The following is a 16,998-nucleotide window of genomic DNA, read 5'->3' on the forward strand; positions in this document are numbered from 1 at the left end:
GAGGGCCGAAGGGCCTGTACTGCGCTGTAATGTTCTATGTTCTATGTAAATTGCGGGCACCCTGGCTGATATATTTGCATCATCGTTAGCCGTGGGTGAGATCTCGGAAGACTGGATGGTAGCAAATGTTGTGCCCTTATTCAAGAATGGCAGTAATGAAAATCCTGGGAACTATAGACCAGTAAGCCTAACATCTGTGTTAGGTAAGTTACTTAAGATGATTCTGAGGGATAAAAGATACATGCATATAGAAAGACAGGATTTGATTAGGAATAGTCACTATGGCTTTGTGCGTGGAGATCATGCCTCACAAATTTGTTAAAGTTCTTTGATGAAGTGACCAGGAAGGGTTACGAGAGCAGTGGACATAGACTATATGGTTTTCAGTAAGGTCTTTGATGAGGTTCCATATGGTAGGCTGCTCTGGAAGGTTAGGTTGCATGGAGTCCAAGAAGAGCTGACAAATTGGATACACAATTGGCTTGATGGTAGGAAGCAGACAGTGATAGTGGAAGGATGCTTGTCTGACTGGCAGCCTGTGACTAGTTGGGTGTCTCAGGGATCGGTGCTGGGCCCATTGCTGTTTGTTATCTATACCAATGATTTGGATGAGAATGCACAAGGCATGATTAGTAAGTTTGCAGATGACACTAAAATAGGCGGCATCGTGAACAGTGAGGAAGGTTATCAGAAATTGCAGCAGGATCTTGATCAGTTGGGGAAGTGGGTTGAGAAATGGCAAATGGAATTTAATATAGACAAGTGTGAGGTGTTGCATTTTGGAAAGTCAAATCCAAGTAAGAGTTTCATGGTGAATGGTAGGGCCTTAAGGAGTGGAGTGGAACAGAGTGACCTTCGAGTTCAGGTGCATGGTTCTCTGAAAGTGGAGTTCCAGGTAGACAGAGCAGTGAAGATAACTTTTGGCACACTGGCTTAAATCAGTCAGGGTTATGCGGTACAGAAGTTGGGAAATTATGATGCAATTGTACATGACGTTGACGAGGCCGCACTTGGAGTATTGTGTTCAGTTTTGGTCACCTTCCTGTAGAAAGTATGTTATTAAACTGGAAAGAGTGCAGAAGAAATTTACAAGGATGTTGCCAGGACTGAGTTATCATGAGGTTGGACAAGCTAGGACTTTTTTCTTTAGAGTGTAGGTATCTGAGGGGGGGAAACTTATAGAAGTGTATAAGATCATGAGAGGTATAGATAGGGTGAATGCACTCAGTATTTTTCCCAGCGTTGGGGAATCAAGGACTAGAGGCCATCAGTTTAAGGTAAGAGGGGAAAGAATACATGAGAACCTGAGGGGCAACTTTTTTTTTTTTTTTACACAGAGGGTGGTACACACATGGAATGAGCTGCCAGCGGAAGTGGTTGAGGCGGTATGTTAACATTTAAAAGGCATTTGGATAAACACATGGATAGGAAAGATTTAGAAGGATATGGCCAAGTGCAGGGAAATAGGGTTCGTGTGGATGGACATTTTGGTCGGCATGGACCATTTTGGGCCGAAGGGACTGTCTCCATGCTGTAGGACTCAATGACTCTAAGAGAAACTGAGAGCATACTCAAAAAGAAAAGGGAAGTATATGTAAAGTTTGGGAAACTGAAGACAGGCAGAGCCCTCAAAGAATACAAAGGTAGCAGGAAAGAACTCAAACAAGGAATTACAAGGGCTAAAAGGAGCCATGAAATGACTTTGGCAAACGGGATTAAGGGAAATCTCAAGGCGTTTTATATGTATATAAGGAGCAAGAAGATAGCTCCAGAAAGGATAGACACACTCAATGAAAGAAAAGGGTATTTATGCGTAGAGCCTGAGGAAGTCAGTGAGGTCTACAATGAATAATTTGCATCATTATTCACAAAGGAGAAGGACAGAGTCAGAGACTCATACAGCATGGAAATAGGCCCTTCAGCACAACTCACCCATGACGACCAGATTTCCTAAACTGAACTAGTCCCCTTTTTGCCTGATTTGGCCCACATCCCTCTAAAACTTTCCTATCCATGTACCTGTCCAAACGTTTTACAAATGTTACAATTGAACCTGGCTCTACCACTTCCTCTGGTAGCTTGTTCCACATACGAACCATGTGAAAAAGTTGCCCCACCCCTGCAGGTCCATTTTAAATCTTTCCCCTCTCTTTTCTGAACCCTCTCCAATTTAATAATATCCTTCCCATAGCAGGGTGACCAGAACTGCACACAGTACTCTAGAAGAGACCTCACTAACATCCTGTACAACATCAACATGACGTCCCAACTCCTATACACAAAGGTCTGAACAATGAAGGCAAGTATGCTCAACGCCTTCTTAACCACCCTGTGACGCAAATATCAAAGAATTATGTACCTGAGCCCCTCGCACTCTATTCTACAACATTACCCAGGACCCTACCATTAATTGTAAAAGTCCTGCCCATGTTTGTTTTCCCAAAATATAATACCTCCATCTGCCATTCTTCAGTCAATTGGCTCAACTGATCACGATCTCATTGTACTCTTAGACAACCTACTTCACTGTCCATTTTACTACCAATCTTGATGTATTTCGCAAGCTTACTAACCATGTCTTCTAAATTCTCATCCAAATCACTTATATGCAGTATTCCAAAAGTGGCCTCACCAATGTCCTGTACAGCCATAAAATGATGCCCCAACTCCTGTAGTCAATGTACTGACCAATGAAGGCAAGTATGCCAAACGCCTTCTTTACTACCCTGTCTACGTGTGATTTCACTTCAAGAAACTATGCATCTTGGTCTGCCCTGATTTGGTGTCATCTGCAAACTTACTAACTACACATCCTACATTCAGATCCAAATCATTTATACAAATGGACCATGTTGGCCTCAACAGCTTTCTGTGGTTATACACTCCACACACTCACTGCTCTCTGGGTGAAGACATTTCTCATCTTTGTCCAAAATGGTTGACCTGTATCCTTAGACCGTGACACCTGATTTTGGACGCTCTGATCATCAGGAATATCCTTCCCACATCTACTCTGTCTAGTACTCTCAGCATTTTACAGGTTTGAGAGCCCCATCAATCTTCTCCCAGCAAATATAATCCTGACCTTTCAATCACTCCTCATACATCAGTCATGCCATCCCAGGAGTCAGTGGTAAACCGTCAATGCATTCCCTCCATCACCAGAACATCTTTCCCCAGATAAGGAGACCAAAACTACACACAATACTCCAGGTGTTGTCTCACCAAGGCCCAGTACAATTGTAGCAAGACATCCCTACTCCTGCACTTGAATCCTCTCACTGTAAAGGCCAATATAACATTTGCCTTCTTTACTGTCTCTGCATCTACATGCTTACCTTCAGTGAGTGATCTAAGAGGGTACCCAGCTCTCATTACATCTTCCCCTTTCCCAATCTATCACCATTCAGATAATAATCTGCCTTCCTGCTTTGGCTCCCCAAGTGTATGGCCTCACATTACACTCTGCCAAATATCTGCCCATTGACTCAGCCTATCCAAATCACACTGAAGCATCCTCCTCACAGGAGTTCACTCCCTCCTTATGCTAAACATGTGTTTCGTAGATGTGTACAATCAACATCGCCATCTCTGACACTGTAAAGCCTTCCATTTTTGAAGCTTTTCTCTTATTACCTTCAAAGCCATTCAGGAATTATTTCCTTCTGCCCTGACATTTTAGGCAATTACCAACCATTACTGCTTCTTATATAAGCCAATTCTCTCTGAATAACATGCTTTTCACTGATTAAAATTAGCATGCAGCATGTTTTTTTAAAAAAATAAACGGATTTCTCACCAGTTTAGATTTTTTTCCAATAGATTCCCTGCCTTGGTTGTTGGGCTCATTGGCCTGTAGTTCTGATTTATCCTAACAATTCTTCTCAAATAATGATAACACATTAGTTCTCCAGCTCCCTGGCATCCCTCCTGTCACCAGAAAGGATTTGAAAATTAATTCAGGTCCCTGCAATTTCTCCTTTGCCTCTCACAGCAGCTTGGGACACATCTCATTTGGTCCTGGTGATCTAACTGCTTTAAGGTCAGCCAAGCCTTTGAATATCACTTCCCTCTCAATGCTAATTTATTCCCGTTCATCACAGTCCCCATCCCTGATTTCTACACCTACATCATCCTTCCCTACAGTGAGTACTGATGCAAAGTACTCATTAGCACCTCAGCTATGTCTTCCAGCTCCAAACTGATACTTCAGGCCTAGTTATTTCTGTTGGTTCTCTCTTTACACCTTACACATGCATAAAACACCTTTGGATTTTCCTTTATTTTGTTAACGAGCGTTTTTTCATGTTCTCTCTTTGTGCTCTGAATTTCATCTTTACTTAATTTCCTGGACTCTCTATGTTCTTCTAGGGCACTACTATTGAGATTCACAGTTGTGAAAAAGTGTCAGTGGATTCAAAACATTAACCGTTTTCTCTCCACATATGCTATCACACAGCAGAGTTTCTCCAGTAATTCATGGTTTTGTTGGTTCCAGCCTATTTAGTCCCTCGTCATTGCTGAATCACTCCATCTTGGCAACAACCTCTGCACTGTCTCTAATGCAATCACATCCTTCCTAGTGTGATGACCAGAACTGCACACAGTACTCCAGGTGTGACCTAACCAATGTTATACGCAGCTCCAACATAACCTCCCTGCTCTTGTATTCAATGCCCTAATTAATAAAGGCAGATCTCCCATATGCCTTCTTAAACACCTTATCAAAGTGTCCTGTTGACTTCAAAGATCTGTGGACATGCACGTCAAGGTCTCTGTGATCCTCTGTATTTCCTAGGGTCCTTTAGTATTTCACTTCAAAGTATCTGTAAATCAAATGATTAAAGACTGGTATCTGTGATGGTGAGGCCCGTCTGGAGGAGGACAAGATGGATCATCCACATGGTTCTTCCGCCTAATACTGTTACAAAATGCATCAGCTTGAGCTCTTCCATCATTGAGGATGGGGATATTTGTGGAGCCTCCTCCTCCAGTGAGTTGTTTGACTGTCCACCACCATTCACGACGGGATGTGGCAGGACTGCAGGATGTAGATCTGATCTGTTGGTTGTGGGATCGCTCAACTCTGTCTGTTATTTGTTTGAATCAAATATCCCCAACCCAAGAATTGGGGGGTAAAAGCCCTAAGAGTGACAAAGTGACGACTGCACGTTAAACTGTGTCTATATGTACGTGTACAGGCACAAGTCCCCATAGGGCCTAATACAGAGCTGGATGCCAGCAACCAAGACAAACCAATTCCTCACCAGTACTTCCAGTTCATTGCTGCCAAGATCTAACTCCTCCAGCTTCACCAGGAAAGATAGGGACCTGCAGGACAAACAAAACAATCGTAACTAAGAAAAGGGAATGGTGCCAGCGTCTTATCAGACTGTAGGGCTTCTCTCTCAGAGCGACAATTGGTGATGGGTTAACCCGAGGGTCACCATGCCTCAGGCAAGGGGAGAGGTTGAGAAGGAGAGTTCCCTTTGCTACTGTGGGAATTGAACCCATGATGTTGGTATCACTCTGCATCACAAACCAGGCATCCAGCCCGATAAGCTAAACCATTCCTCATAACTAATTGGGACCCTGAGACGGTTGGGGGGTGGGGCCAACGCCCCTTGGGACCCTGAGACGGGGGGGGTGGGGGGCCAACGCCCCTTGGGTCCCCGAGATGGGGTGGGAGCCGACGACCCTTGGGACCCCGAGACAGGTAGCAGAAATCCAAAGAGATTATCAGGCAAAGATGGAGCACAATCAAGACTGGGGTCAGTTCTGGCCAGGGGCAGAGCCCAGTGGAGAACAGAGATCCCAAAGCAGAAACAGGTGAGACAGGGAGAGGATGGGTCCAAGAGGGAATGGGGAGAAAAAGAGAGAGAGAGGGGGGGGGGGGGGGGGGGGGGGGTGGGGGGGGTGTGGGAATGGGGTGGTAGAACGAGAAATCCTCAAATGACATTTGCAAAGTTGTATTCGCCCATTACAGGAAGGATGTGGAGGCTTTGGAAACGATCCAGAAGAGGTTTACCAGGAAGCTGCCTGGATTAGAGGGTATGAGCTATAAGGAGAGGCTAGGAAAGCTCGAGTTGTTTTCTCCGGAGCAGTGGAGGCTCAGGGAGACTTGATAAACGTCTATAAAATTATGCGATGTGTAGGTAGGGTTGGAAGTCAATCTTTTTCCCCCCAAGAGTTGAGGTGTCTAATACTAGGGGGCATGCATTTAAGTTAGTGGGGGGAGTTGAAAGGAGATGTGAGGGGCAAGTTTTTTTTAACACAGAGAATGGTAGGAGTCTAGAACACACTGCCAGGAGTGGTGGTGGAGGCAGATACAATAGGCACATTTCAGGGACTTTTACATAAATATGCAAAGAATGGAGGGATATGGACTAAGGGCAGGCAAAAGGGATTAGTTTAATTTGGCATCATGTTCGGTGTAACATCTTGGGCCATAGGACCCGTTCCTGTGCAACATGGCTCTATGTTCTAAAGTATTTGGATTTATATTTGAAGAGCCATAACCGTCAGTGCTAAAGACCAATACCGAAAAGTGCAATCAGGCTGAATGGCTACTTGTCAGAGTCATACAGCATGGAAACAGGCCCTTCAATCCAACCAGTCCATGCCGACCATAATCCCAAACTAAACTAGTCCCACATCCTTCCAAACATTTCTTATTCATGAACTTATCCAAACACCTTTTAAACGTTGTAACTGTACCTGCATCCACCACTTCTTCTGGAAGTTCATTCCACACTTTAAACACTGTAAAAAAAAGTTGCTCTTCATGTCCATTTTTAAATCTTTCTCCTCCCACCATAAAAATATGCCCCCTAGTCTTGAAATCCTCCATCTTAAGGAAAAGACATTTGCCATTCACCTCATGTATATCCCTCATGATTTTATCAACCTCTATAAGGTCACCAGTATAGACACACTGGACTAAATGGCCTCATGTCCTCTACTCTAGTGGGATAACTAGGGTCAAAACTTCAAGACTGTCAGCAAAAGAGCTAAGAGTGAGATGAGGGGGAAACTTCTTTACTCAAGAGTTGCTAGAATTTGGAATGCGCTTCCTGGGAGAGTGGTGGAGATGGATTCCACAGGAGGTTTCAGAAGAGAACTGGATTTATATTGGAAAGGATAAAGTTAGAGGGTTACAGAGATAGGGCTAGAGAATGGGATGAGCTGAGTGGCTCTTTCAGAAGCCAGTACAGGCAAGATGGGTCGAATAGCCTCCTTCTGTACTGTAAACTTCTGTGATTCTAACCTCAATTTTGCTTGACGGGAAACTCCTACAACTTCACAAGGTCCTTACAGATGCACAGGAGCTGACATGCAGCATCAGGAAGTTCTCCAAATCTCTCAGCTAACATATCTTCTAACTCACCACCAACAGCATGATTATTTTAGCATTTGCCAACATTGCCTGGGAGTTTGCTCTGAACAAATAAGCTGCTTAATTTGAATAGGGAACTGCATTTCACAAAGTACCTCTGTTTGTGAAACTCTTTGGGATTAGTGGGGGAAAGGAATAATTCCATCAGCTGCACTCACCACGATGACAATAAACTAACCCCAATTAATGTAAGAACAGACGTCTGCACACTGTTCATGTCAATGGCTCTCTCTGCAAACACTGAAGGGCTTGCTCATATGTGAAGGGGTCCCAGCAGCTGCACGATAGTGGGTAAGGAACCTGAAAGGAGTGGGAGAAAGGAGGTAACAGACTTTCACCCATTAACAGGGAAAGGCTGGAAAAGCCAACACATAGCAGCAAGCACCGAGAGAGTCTAGCAATCCAGTGCGTGTTACATGAAAGTTATTAAAGAGCCACTCACGTTGGCAGTGTCTTCAACAAGTTCTCTCGAAGTTCCAGTGTCACCAGGTTGGCCAAGCTACAAAACAACAGATATAAGTAAGAACAATGTTTTCGACCTGAATGAAGGTAATTGTGTGCGAAGGCACAGCTCACTCCGTGTGTTGGGTAATTATGTTAAAAGGCAGGACAATGGAAATGCCATTATACAAACGCTCCAGACAATTTTTTTAAAATAATTATCAGCAAAGATTTATCTCAGTGATTAAGAAACTGTGTAGGGCACATTGTCTGTGGTCACATAGAGAAATTAATGCTGGTACTAAATTAAAAGCAGCACTACACAAATCAGCAAAGACTAATGATTGATCAGACGTGGACAGACTTCTAAGACTACCAAAACAATTTCACAAAATATTCCTTCAACAGCACTTTCCAAGCCAGTACCATCTAGAAGGACAACAGCAGCAAATATAAGGGAATACCATCATCTGCAAGTTCCCCTCCATTCTAACACTAATCCTCATTACTGGAGTTTAAAATAATATCAGGTGATCTTATTGAAAAATTAATCATCTTGAAAAGGACTGGATCGTGTGGATACCGTGAGGATGTTTCCTCTTGAAGGGAAGACTAAAACTCACGAGCAAAAACAAAAAGGTCTCCTATTAAGATGGAGATGACAGTTTCTCTCCGAGGGTCACCAGTCTGTAGAATTCTCCAGACAGCACTGGAGACTGAACTATCAAGGTCATGTTAGCAAGAGTTTTGTTTGGCAGAGGAGCTGAGCTTACTTGGGGATCAGGCAGGAAGTGGAATGAGATCACAATTAGATCAGCTGGGATCTTAATGGCACTGGTCAGAAATCACAACACCAGGTTATGGTCCAACAGGTTGATTTGAAATCACAAGCTTTCGAAGCTCTGCTCCTTCACCAGGTGGAGTGAAGAGAAGCACACAGCTACACAATTTACAGGCAGAGAGATCAAAAGATCATACAAATGGTGTGACTGGAGTGTCGACAGGTTGAATAATGAGTCTCTGCAGGTGACCAAAAGTGTCAGATGGTGTCAGTAAAGCATCAATAACTGAATAACAAGTGAAGGGATAACCTATAAACTGGTTAATTCAGGAAGAGATAACTACAAAAAAATTAAAAATAAGGGGGTGCTGGAAATAAATCAAATTGCTGGAATAACATGATAGGTACAAGTGCTGCATGCCAATGGCATTGAACATTGGAATGTGCTTGAGGGACCAAATGGTCTGCTGCTCCTCCTATTTCGTATGTTTATATATTCTTTTGGAGTGGTAAGGCAGACACAATGGCCCACCTAATGGCTTCCGCAGGCCAATGTGGCTATGTTGCAAGAAAGTGAACACTGACAGACATGTCACCCCCATTCCTAACCCTCCACTCCTGCCACAGAGGCGCCCTGGCCAGGCTGCCTCAAAACCAGCTCTCAGTCTATTTTCAATACACCGCCATCTGTATTTGTCACCAAATCTTGTATTCACTTACTTCCCAATGTCATTTGGCAGAGACTGTAGGGAGACATCATTGAGGGAGAGGTGTGCAAGGATTCGGAGCTGGGTGAACCCATCAGGCAGCCTGCAAGACAAACAACATGAACATCAGGTGAGGGGATTGCTGTAGGGACAGGTAGTGATTGCTGCGAGATAGACAGACCTTTGATAACAGTGAGGTTGAGGGCTGACAGAGCAAAGTGGACTTGAAACCATAAGAAGATTAACCATAATCTCATTGGATTATTTGACGTGAAAATGCCAAACAGCTTCAGACTCCACTCACAGGAGTTTAGAAGAATGAGAGGTGATCTCATTGAAACATATCGGAATCTTAAGGAACAAAAACAGAAGTTGCTGGAAAAGCTCAGCAGGTCTGGCAGCATCTGTGAAGAAAAAATCAGAGTTAACGTTTCGGGTCCAGTGACTGTTCCTCACATTTTTCTTCACAGATGCTGCCAGACCTGCTGAGCTTTTCCAGCAACTTTTGTTTTTGTTCCTGATTTATAGCATCCGCAGTTCTTTCGGATTCTTAAGGGGCTTGACAGGGTAAATGCTAAGAGGATGCCTACCCTCATGGTAGAGTCTAGGATTAGAAGGCACAGTCTCAGAATAAAGGGACACCAATTTAAAACTGGTCTAAGGAGAAACTCCTTGCCATGGGGGCACAGAACTTGTGCACATTTCAGGTTGAGATTAATAGGTTCTCGATCAGTCGGGGAGTCCAGGGTTATGGAGTAAGGGCAGGAAAGTGAACGTGAAGAGTGTTGGATCAGCCAAGATCCAAGGTTCAAGGGGTCAAATGGCCTTATCCAGCACCACAGCCAGGCCACATGCATCTTCAAGGATTTATTCTTCCTACCCTCCCCAGGCACACAAATAGAGGCAGATCCCTCCCCAAGCACAAAAATATGCACACACAAACACACACCCCCAGGGGGGCAAATAGAGAAATGGCCCCTCCAACATCTCCTTCCCTAGGTACACAGGGAGACAGACCCACCAACCACTCCTCCCGAGGTACACAGACACAAACCCACCCACCGCTTCCTCAGGTACACAGAAAAACAGACACCCCCGTCACTCCTCCCCCAGGCACACAGAGAGGCAGACCCACCCACCACTCCTTCTCAAGGCACACAGACCCATTTGCCACTCCTCCACCAGAGAGGCAAGAGACACAGACCACACTTCATTTATGAATATGAGGGATTGGACCAAAGGGTCTGTTTCAATGCAGTATGACTCTATAAGTTTAAGGAGTTTGATACAGCATTGGGACGATAAGGATCAAGGGGCATGGGGAGAAAGCAGGAACAGGGTACTGAATTGGAAAATCAGCCATGATCATTATAAATAGCAGAGAAAGCTCAGGAGGGTGAATGGCACACTCCAACTTCTATTTGCTACATTTCTAACCCTTTGATATTTCTGGAACATGTCACTGTACCTGGAAAGGGGGTTCCCACTGAAATCAGCTATTTCTAGAGACTTGCAGAATTTAATACTTTCAGGAATTTCAGGGATATCTGTGGAGACAAAAGAAATGAAAAGCTCATAACATTGTTATCTGTCCAGCCAAACGCTGCCACAGTTAGAAAATCTTAATAAAAATAATTTAAAAGTCAACATAACTTTGTAAAAAGGAAATCACGTTTGACTAAATCATTCGAGTTCTCTAAGAAAGTAAGAAGCAAGGTGGATCAAAGAAAATCTGACAATGTGGTGTACTTGGATTTCCTGAAGGTATCTGATAAGGTGCCACCACAATAGCCATGAGATCACATACTCACTAACCTGTTTCAGAACAGCTACACTGGCATCTACCCGACAAGTAGGGCAAATTGCCCAGGTATGCCCGGTACACAAAAAACAACAAACTAACCCATACAAATTTGCCCCATCAGTCTACTCTCGATCATCAGTGAAGTGATGGAAGGTGTCAACAACAATGCTATCAAGCAGCACCTGTTCAGCAGTGCTGAAAAAGCCGAGCAGATCTGGCTGCATTTATAAGGGGAGACACAGAGTTAACGTTTCTGGTACGGTATGACTTGTTGGAGGTCAGTCATCTCAGGTCCAGGACATCACTGCAGGAATTTCTCAGGATAGTGTCCTAGGCCCAACCATCTTCAGCTGCTTCATCAATGATGCTCCCTCCATCGTAAGGTCAGAAGTGGGGAATGTTCATCAATGACCACACAATGCTCAGCACCATTCGCAACTCTTCAGATATTGAGCAAAAACAGCATCCGCGGTTCTTTCATAAGAACATAAGAACTAGGAGCAGGAATAGGCCATCTGGCCCCTTGAGCCTGCCCTGCCATTTAATAAGATCATGGCTGATCTTTGAGACTTAGCTCCACTTATCCGCTCACTCACCATAACCCTTAATTCCTTTACTGTTCAAAAATTTATCTAGCCTTGCCTTAAAAACATTCAGCGAGGTAGCTTCAACCGCTTCACTGGGCAGGGTACATTGATTCAGACATTGAAGCAGCACATATCCAAATGCAGAAAGATTTGGGCAATATTCAGGTCTGAGCTGATGTATAGCAAGTAATATTTGCACCACACAACAGCCAGGCAATGACCATTACCAAGAGAATCTAACTACTGCCTCTTGACATTCAAAGGCATTACCATCACTGACACCCCACCCCAACCATCATCAACATTCTTTGGGTTACCACTTACCAGAAACTGAACCAGGCTAGCCATACAAACGCAGTGGCTACAAGCAGCTCAGAAACAAGGAATACTTAGACCATAAAACATAGGAGTAGAAGTAGGCCATTCAGCCTATCAGGTCTGTTCTGCCATTCAATGAGATCATGGCACATCTGCTTATCTTCAACTAGGGTGGCACAGTGGCTCAGTGGTTAGCATTGCTGCCTCACGGCGCCAGGGACCCGGGTTCAATTCCGCCCTCGGGCAACTGTCTGTGTGGAGTTTGCACATTCTCCGTGTCTGTATGGGTTTCCTCTGGGTGCTCTGGTTTCCTCCCACAGTCCAAAGATGTACAGGGTAGGTGGGCTGGCCATGCTCAATTGCCCGTAGTAGTGTTCAGGGATGTGTAGATTAAGTGGGTTATTGGGAGATGAGTCTGGGTGGGATGCTCTGAGGGTCGGTGTGGACTTGTTGGGCCAAAGGACCTGTTTACACACTGTGGGGATTCTATGACCCACTTTCCTGTCTTTCCCAATAACCCTTGATTCCTTTACAGATTAGTGATCTATCTCAACCTTGAATATACTTAATTAACCAGCCTTGACTGTCCTTTATGGTAAAGGATTCCACAGACTCATCATTCTCAGAAAGAGGAAATTCCTCCATATCTGTCTAAAATGGGTGATCTCCTGTGGGACAGTCTGGGACCAGAGGGCTTAATTTTTAAAAGGGTAAAAACCTTTCCACAGATACCCTATCAAGTCCCCAAGAATGTTTTAGGTTTCAATAAAGTCACCTGTAATTCATCTAAACTTCAATGAGTACAGGCCCAACTACTCCATCTCTCCTTATAAGACAGTCCCTCATTATGGCTAGCCCATCTTGTAAACCCCCAAAGCCTGTCTACAGACACAAGAAGGGCAGACAAAAAGGTAAAGAAGGTAAAGCAACATTGAGAGGAAGGATATTAGCTCAGAAAGTCATTACACGAAATCTGCATCGGTGGAAGTAAGAAATATCAAGGGACAAAAAAACGGTGGGGATGTCGAGAGGCCCTCAAACAGTAGTGGAGATATGATGGAAGATACTAAACAAGAAATCAAAGATGCATGCAGTAAGGGTACCACTGCATTAATGGTGACCTTAACTGACATACAGATCAGACAAACAAAACTAACAAGGATATTGTGGAGCAGGATTTCCTGGCATGTGTCAGATGATTTGTTTAGACAAAACAGTGAGGAACCATCCTGAGAACAGGATATTCCAGACTTGCTACCGTACAATGAGAAAGGATCAATTAACAATCTTTTTGTATGGGGTTTCTTGAGGATGTCTGACCACAATACAATAGAATTCATCATGATGGAGAGTGAAGTGGTCAAATCTGAAATCAGGCTCCTTTATCGAAATAAAGGGAGCTATGAGTGTATGAAGCAAAAACTGGCAAGGAAGGATCGGGGAACCTCAGTAAAGGGATGATGGTGGAACACACACACGAATTACACAATTATTCATTCATGATGGGTACAAAAAAAGGGAAAGGGGCTCATGGCTTACGGAAGAAATTAACGATGATATTGCATCCAAAGAGGAGATGTATAAAGTTGAACAAAAAGCAGGAACTGGGGTGCATGGGACTAGGGGCAGACCTGCACATGGGCACACCGACGACCCCCATGCCCAGCAGACTGGCACGCGGGCACACAGATACCCCTCCCTGGCAGACTAATGCAAGACACATACCGACCCTGGGAGACTAGCGCACAGGCACCCTGATAGAAGGAGACTAGCGTATGTGCGTACGAACACCAACAACAATGTTCCAAATGCAGTCTAACCAGAGCCTGATGCAACCTCAACAGAACTCATCTCTATTCTTGTATTCTAGCCTTCTCAAAATGAACGCTAACTTTGCATTTGCCTTCCCAACTGCCAGCTGAACCTACACATTAACCATAAGAGAACCATGATTCCCAAGTCCTTTTGTGCTTAAGATTTCCGAAATCTTTCCATGTATAGAAAATAGTCTATGCCTCTATTCTTCCTACCAAAGCGCATAACCTCACACTCTCCCATATTTTATTTCACCTGCCACTTCTCTGCCCACTCACCTAGCTTGTTCAAGTCCTCTGCAACCTGCCCACTTTGTCAATACTACCTGTCTCTCCATCCAACTTTGTGTCATCTGCAAACTTCACAACAATGCTTTCAGTCCCTTTATTCAGATTGTTAATGTATAACGTGAATAGCTGTGGTCCCAACAGTGACCCCTGTAGAACTCTACTAGTCACTACCGGCCATCCTAAAAAAGATCCTTTTATCCCCACTGTCCGCCTTCTGCCAATCGGCCAATCCTCTATCTGTGCCAGTACCGTTCACCCATACACCACAGGCTCATCTTTTTTCTATGCACCTGTGGGATGCGAGAGTCGGCAGCTGGCCAGCATTTATTACCCATTCCTTATTTCCTTCATAATGGACTCTAAGATCTTATTAAAGACTGAAGTGAGGCTAACAGTACAATAATTTCATCTTACAAACAAAGACAGAAATTGCTGGAAAATCTCAGCAGGTATGGCAGCATCTGTGAAGAGAAATCAGAGTTCATACTTCAGGTCCAGTGAGCTTGCTTCAGAAGGCTTCCCAATCCTCTGGGTTCCCATTAATCTTTGCCACATTGTATGTTTTTTCTTGTGTTTTTATGCTGTCCCTGACTTCCCTTGTCAGCCATGGTTTCCTCGTCCTTCCTCAATATGTTTGTTGATACCTGGGATAACATTTTGCTGTGCCTCCCAAATTACCCCCAGAAACTCCTGCTCTTGCTGCTCCACCACCTAAGCTCCCCTTCCAATCAACACCCTGTGGACAAAGGCCACAAACCTTCCTGGTTTTCCCTTCCACCCATACCACCAATGCTTTTTTGACTGTCTGTATGCTTGTGTGGGGGAGTTATACAAAGAGGTAAGTATTTTATCTACTGGAGTTAAACGCCAACCATTAATAGTTATTTTTTATTCATTTTGTGGGATGTGGGCGTTGCTGGCTGGTTTGCATTTAGTGCCCATCAGGAATGAAAACAAAAGTTGCTGGAAAAGCTCAGTAGGTCTGGCAGCATCTGTGAAGAAAAAAATCAGAGTTAACATTTTGGGTCCGGTGACCCTTCCTCAGAGCCCATCCCTAGTTCGTCTGCAGTCAGAAACCATTTATAATGACTATTCATTAAGTACAGAAACCTGACCTGTGTTTGCTTTTCACCTGGTTCTAAATAGATCGATGAATTCAGGAATTTTATGTAATTTGATAAAATCTTGAAGTCTTGAGATGACTTAGGGAGAACTCGATTTCCAGTATGCTATCCCAATGAGATGTAGCAACACACAAACAGACACAGCCCCCAAACTGGCACATGCATACAGAGCCACACATGCTGTCACAGAGGCACATGTGCACAGGTATTCTCCCAGACTTACCATTGCGAGAGATGTCGAGCTCAACAAGTTGCATGAAGTTAGCAACCTCTGGAGGCAGTCTCTGGATCTCATTATCACTAAGTCCCAGCTTCCGTAGGTTTAGCAACCTGAAAAATGGCTACAAGACAAGCAAACAGAATCTTAATTGTTATGGCACAAAGAGAGGTCATTCAGCCAGTCGTGTTTGTGTCAGCTTGCCATCTGTCTAATTCGTTTATTGGCCTTCTTTGCCTTCTGCCTGTAGCAATGCCCATGTGTCAGTTTCAAATCATTGTAATCCCTGATGAACATATCAATTAAACCGACGCGTGCACACACACACACACACAGTGCAATCCAGACCCCAACCTGTGCATACAAATCTTCTCCTCCAATCAGTTTCCTAAATCTTACATCTGCTTCCTTCCTCCTTTTCACCAAACTTTCAACATCTCTTACAGAGTTCCTGAATCTTGCCATCCTTACAGGAATATTCTGGTCCTGAACAAAAACAGAAGTTGCTGGAAAAGCTCAGCAGGTCTGACAGCATCAGAACTGAGGAAGGGTTACTGGACCCGAAACATTAACTCTGATTTTTTTCCTTCACAGACGCTGCCAGACCTGCTGAGCTTTTCCAGCAACTTCTGTTTTTGTTCCTGATTTACAACAACTGCAGTTCTTTCAGTTTTTATTCTGGTCCTGAACTCTGATCAACTGGCCTTTAAAAGTCTCCCATATCTGTGATGTAGATTTTCCCTCAAACAGCTGTCCCCATCTAATTTCTCCAGTCCCTGCCATAAAGTGTTGTAATTTGCGTACCCCCAATTTCGTACTTTCATATGAGAAACAGTCTTACCCTTTTCCATAACTATATTAAAACTTATGCAATTAAAATCACTTCAAAGCTTTTGAAAAGACTTGAGGCTCTGGCTGTGGATGAGGTTGTAGACGTGCTTACCAAGCCGGTATGTTTAATTGCAGACGTTTTGTCACCCTGCTAGGTATCATCATCAGTGTGCCTTCGGTGAAGCGCTGGTGTTCTGTCCCACTTGTTATTTATATGCCTCGGTTTGTCGGGACAGTTGGTATTCCTTCCAGTTCTGCTTTTTCAATGGTTTGTATATCCAGTCCAGTTCAACGCATTTGTTGATGGAGTTCCAGTTGGAATGCCAGGCCTCCAGGAATTCCCTGGCATGTCTCTGTTTGGCTCGTGCTATTATGGATGTGATGTCCCAGTCAAATTTGTGTCCTTTCTTTGTCCGTGTGTACGGAGACCAGGGAGAATTGGTTGTGTCTCCTGGTGGCTAGTTGGTGTTTGTGTATCCTTATTGTCAGTTTTCTTTCAGTTTGGCCTACGTAATGTTTCTCACAGTCCTTGCCTGGTATTTTGTATATTACACTAGTTTTATTGGTTGTGGGTATGGGATCCTTTACATTCGTCAGTCGCTGCCGCAGGGTGCTTGTTGGTTTGTGGGCTACCCTATTACCTAGGGGTCTGAGTAGTCTTGTGGTCATCTCTGATATGTCCCTGAT

General features: G+C 44.0%; 1 protein-coding gene across 1 annotated transcript in view; it reads right to left on the reverse strand.

Moving 5' to 3' along the window:
- scrib (scribble planar cell polarity protein) overlaps positions 1-15,600 on the reverse strand; it is a gene marked incomplete at its 3' end in the record, with an annotated part of 101,927 nt that extends 86,327 nt beyond the window's left edge. The window contains exons 1-5 of the mRNA XM_048617339.1: positions 15,487-15,600; positions 10,794-10,872; positions 9,339-9,428; positions 7,839-7,895; positions 5,268-5,331 (exon numbers count right to left, since the gene is read on the reverse strand). Of these exons, the coding sequence (XP_048473296.1) occupies positions 5,268-5,331; positions 7,839-7,895; positions 9,339-9,428; positions 10,794-10,872; positions 15,487-15,520 (324 nt within the window). The remainder of the gene's footprint in view (positions 1-5,267; positions 5,332-7,838; positions 7,896-9,338; positions 9,429-10,793; positions 10,873-15,486) is intronic.
- Between the last annotated feature and the right edge of the window lie 1,398 nt (positions 15,601-16,998).

The sequence above is a fragment of the Rhincodon typus genome, chromosome 2, assembly GCF_021869965.1.
Source record: "Rhincodon typus isolate 14 chromosome 2, sRhiTyp1.1, whole genome shotgun sequence".
Taxonomy (NCBI): domain Eukaryota; kingdom Metazoa; phylum Chordata; class Chondrichthyes; order Orectolobiformes; family Rhincodontidae; genus Rhincodon; species Rhincodon typus.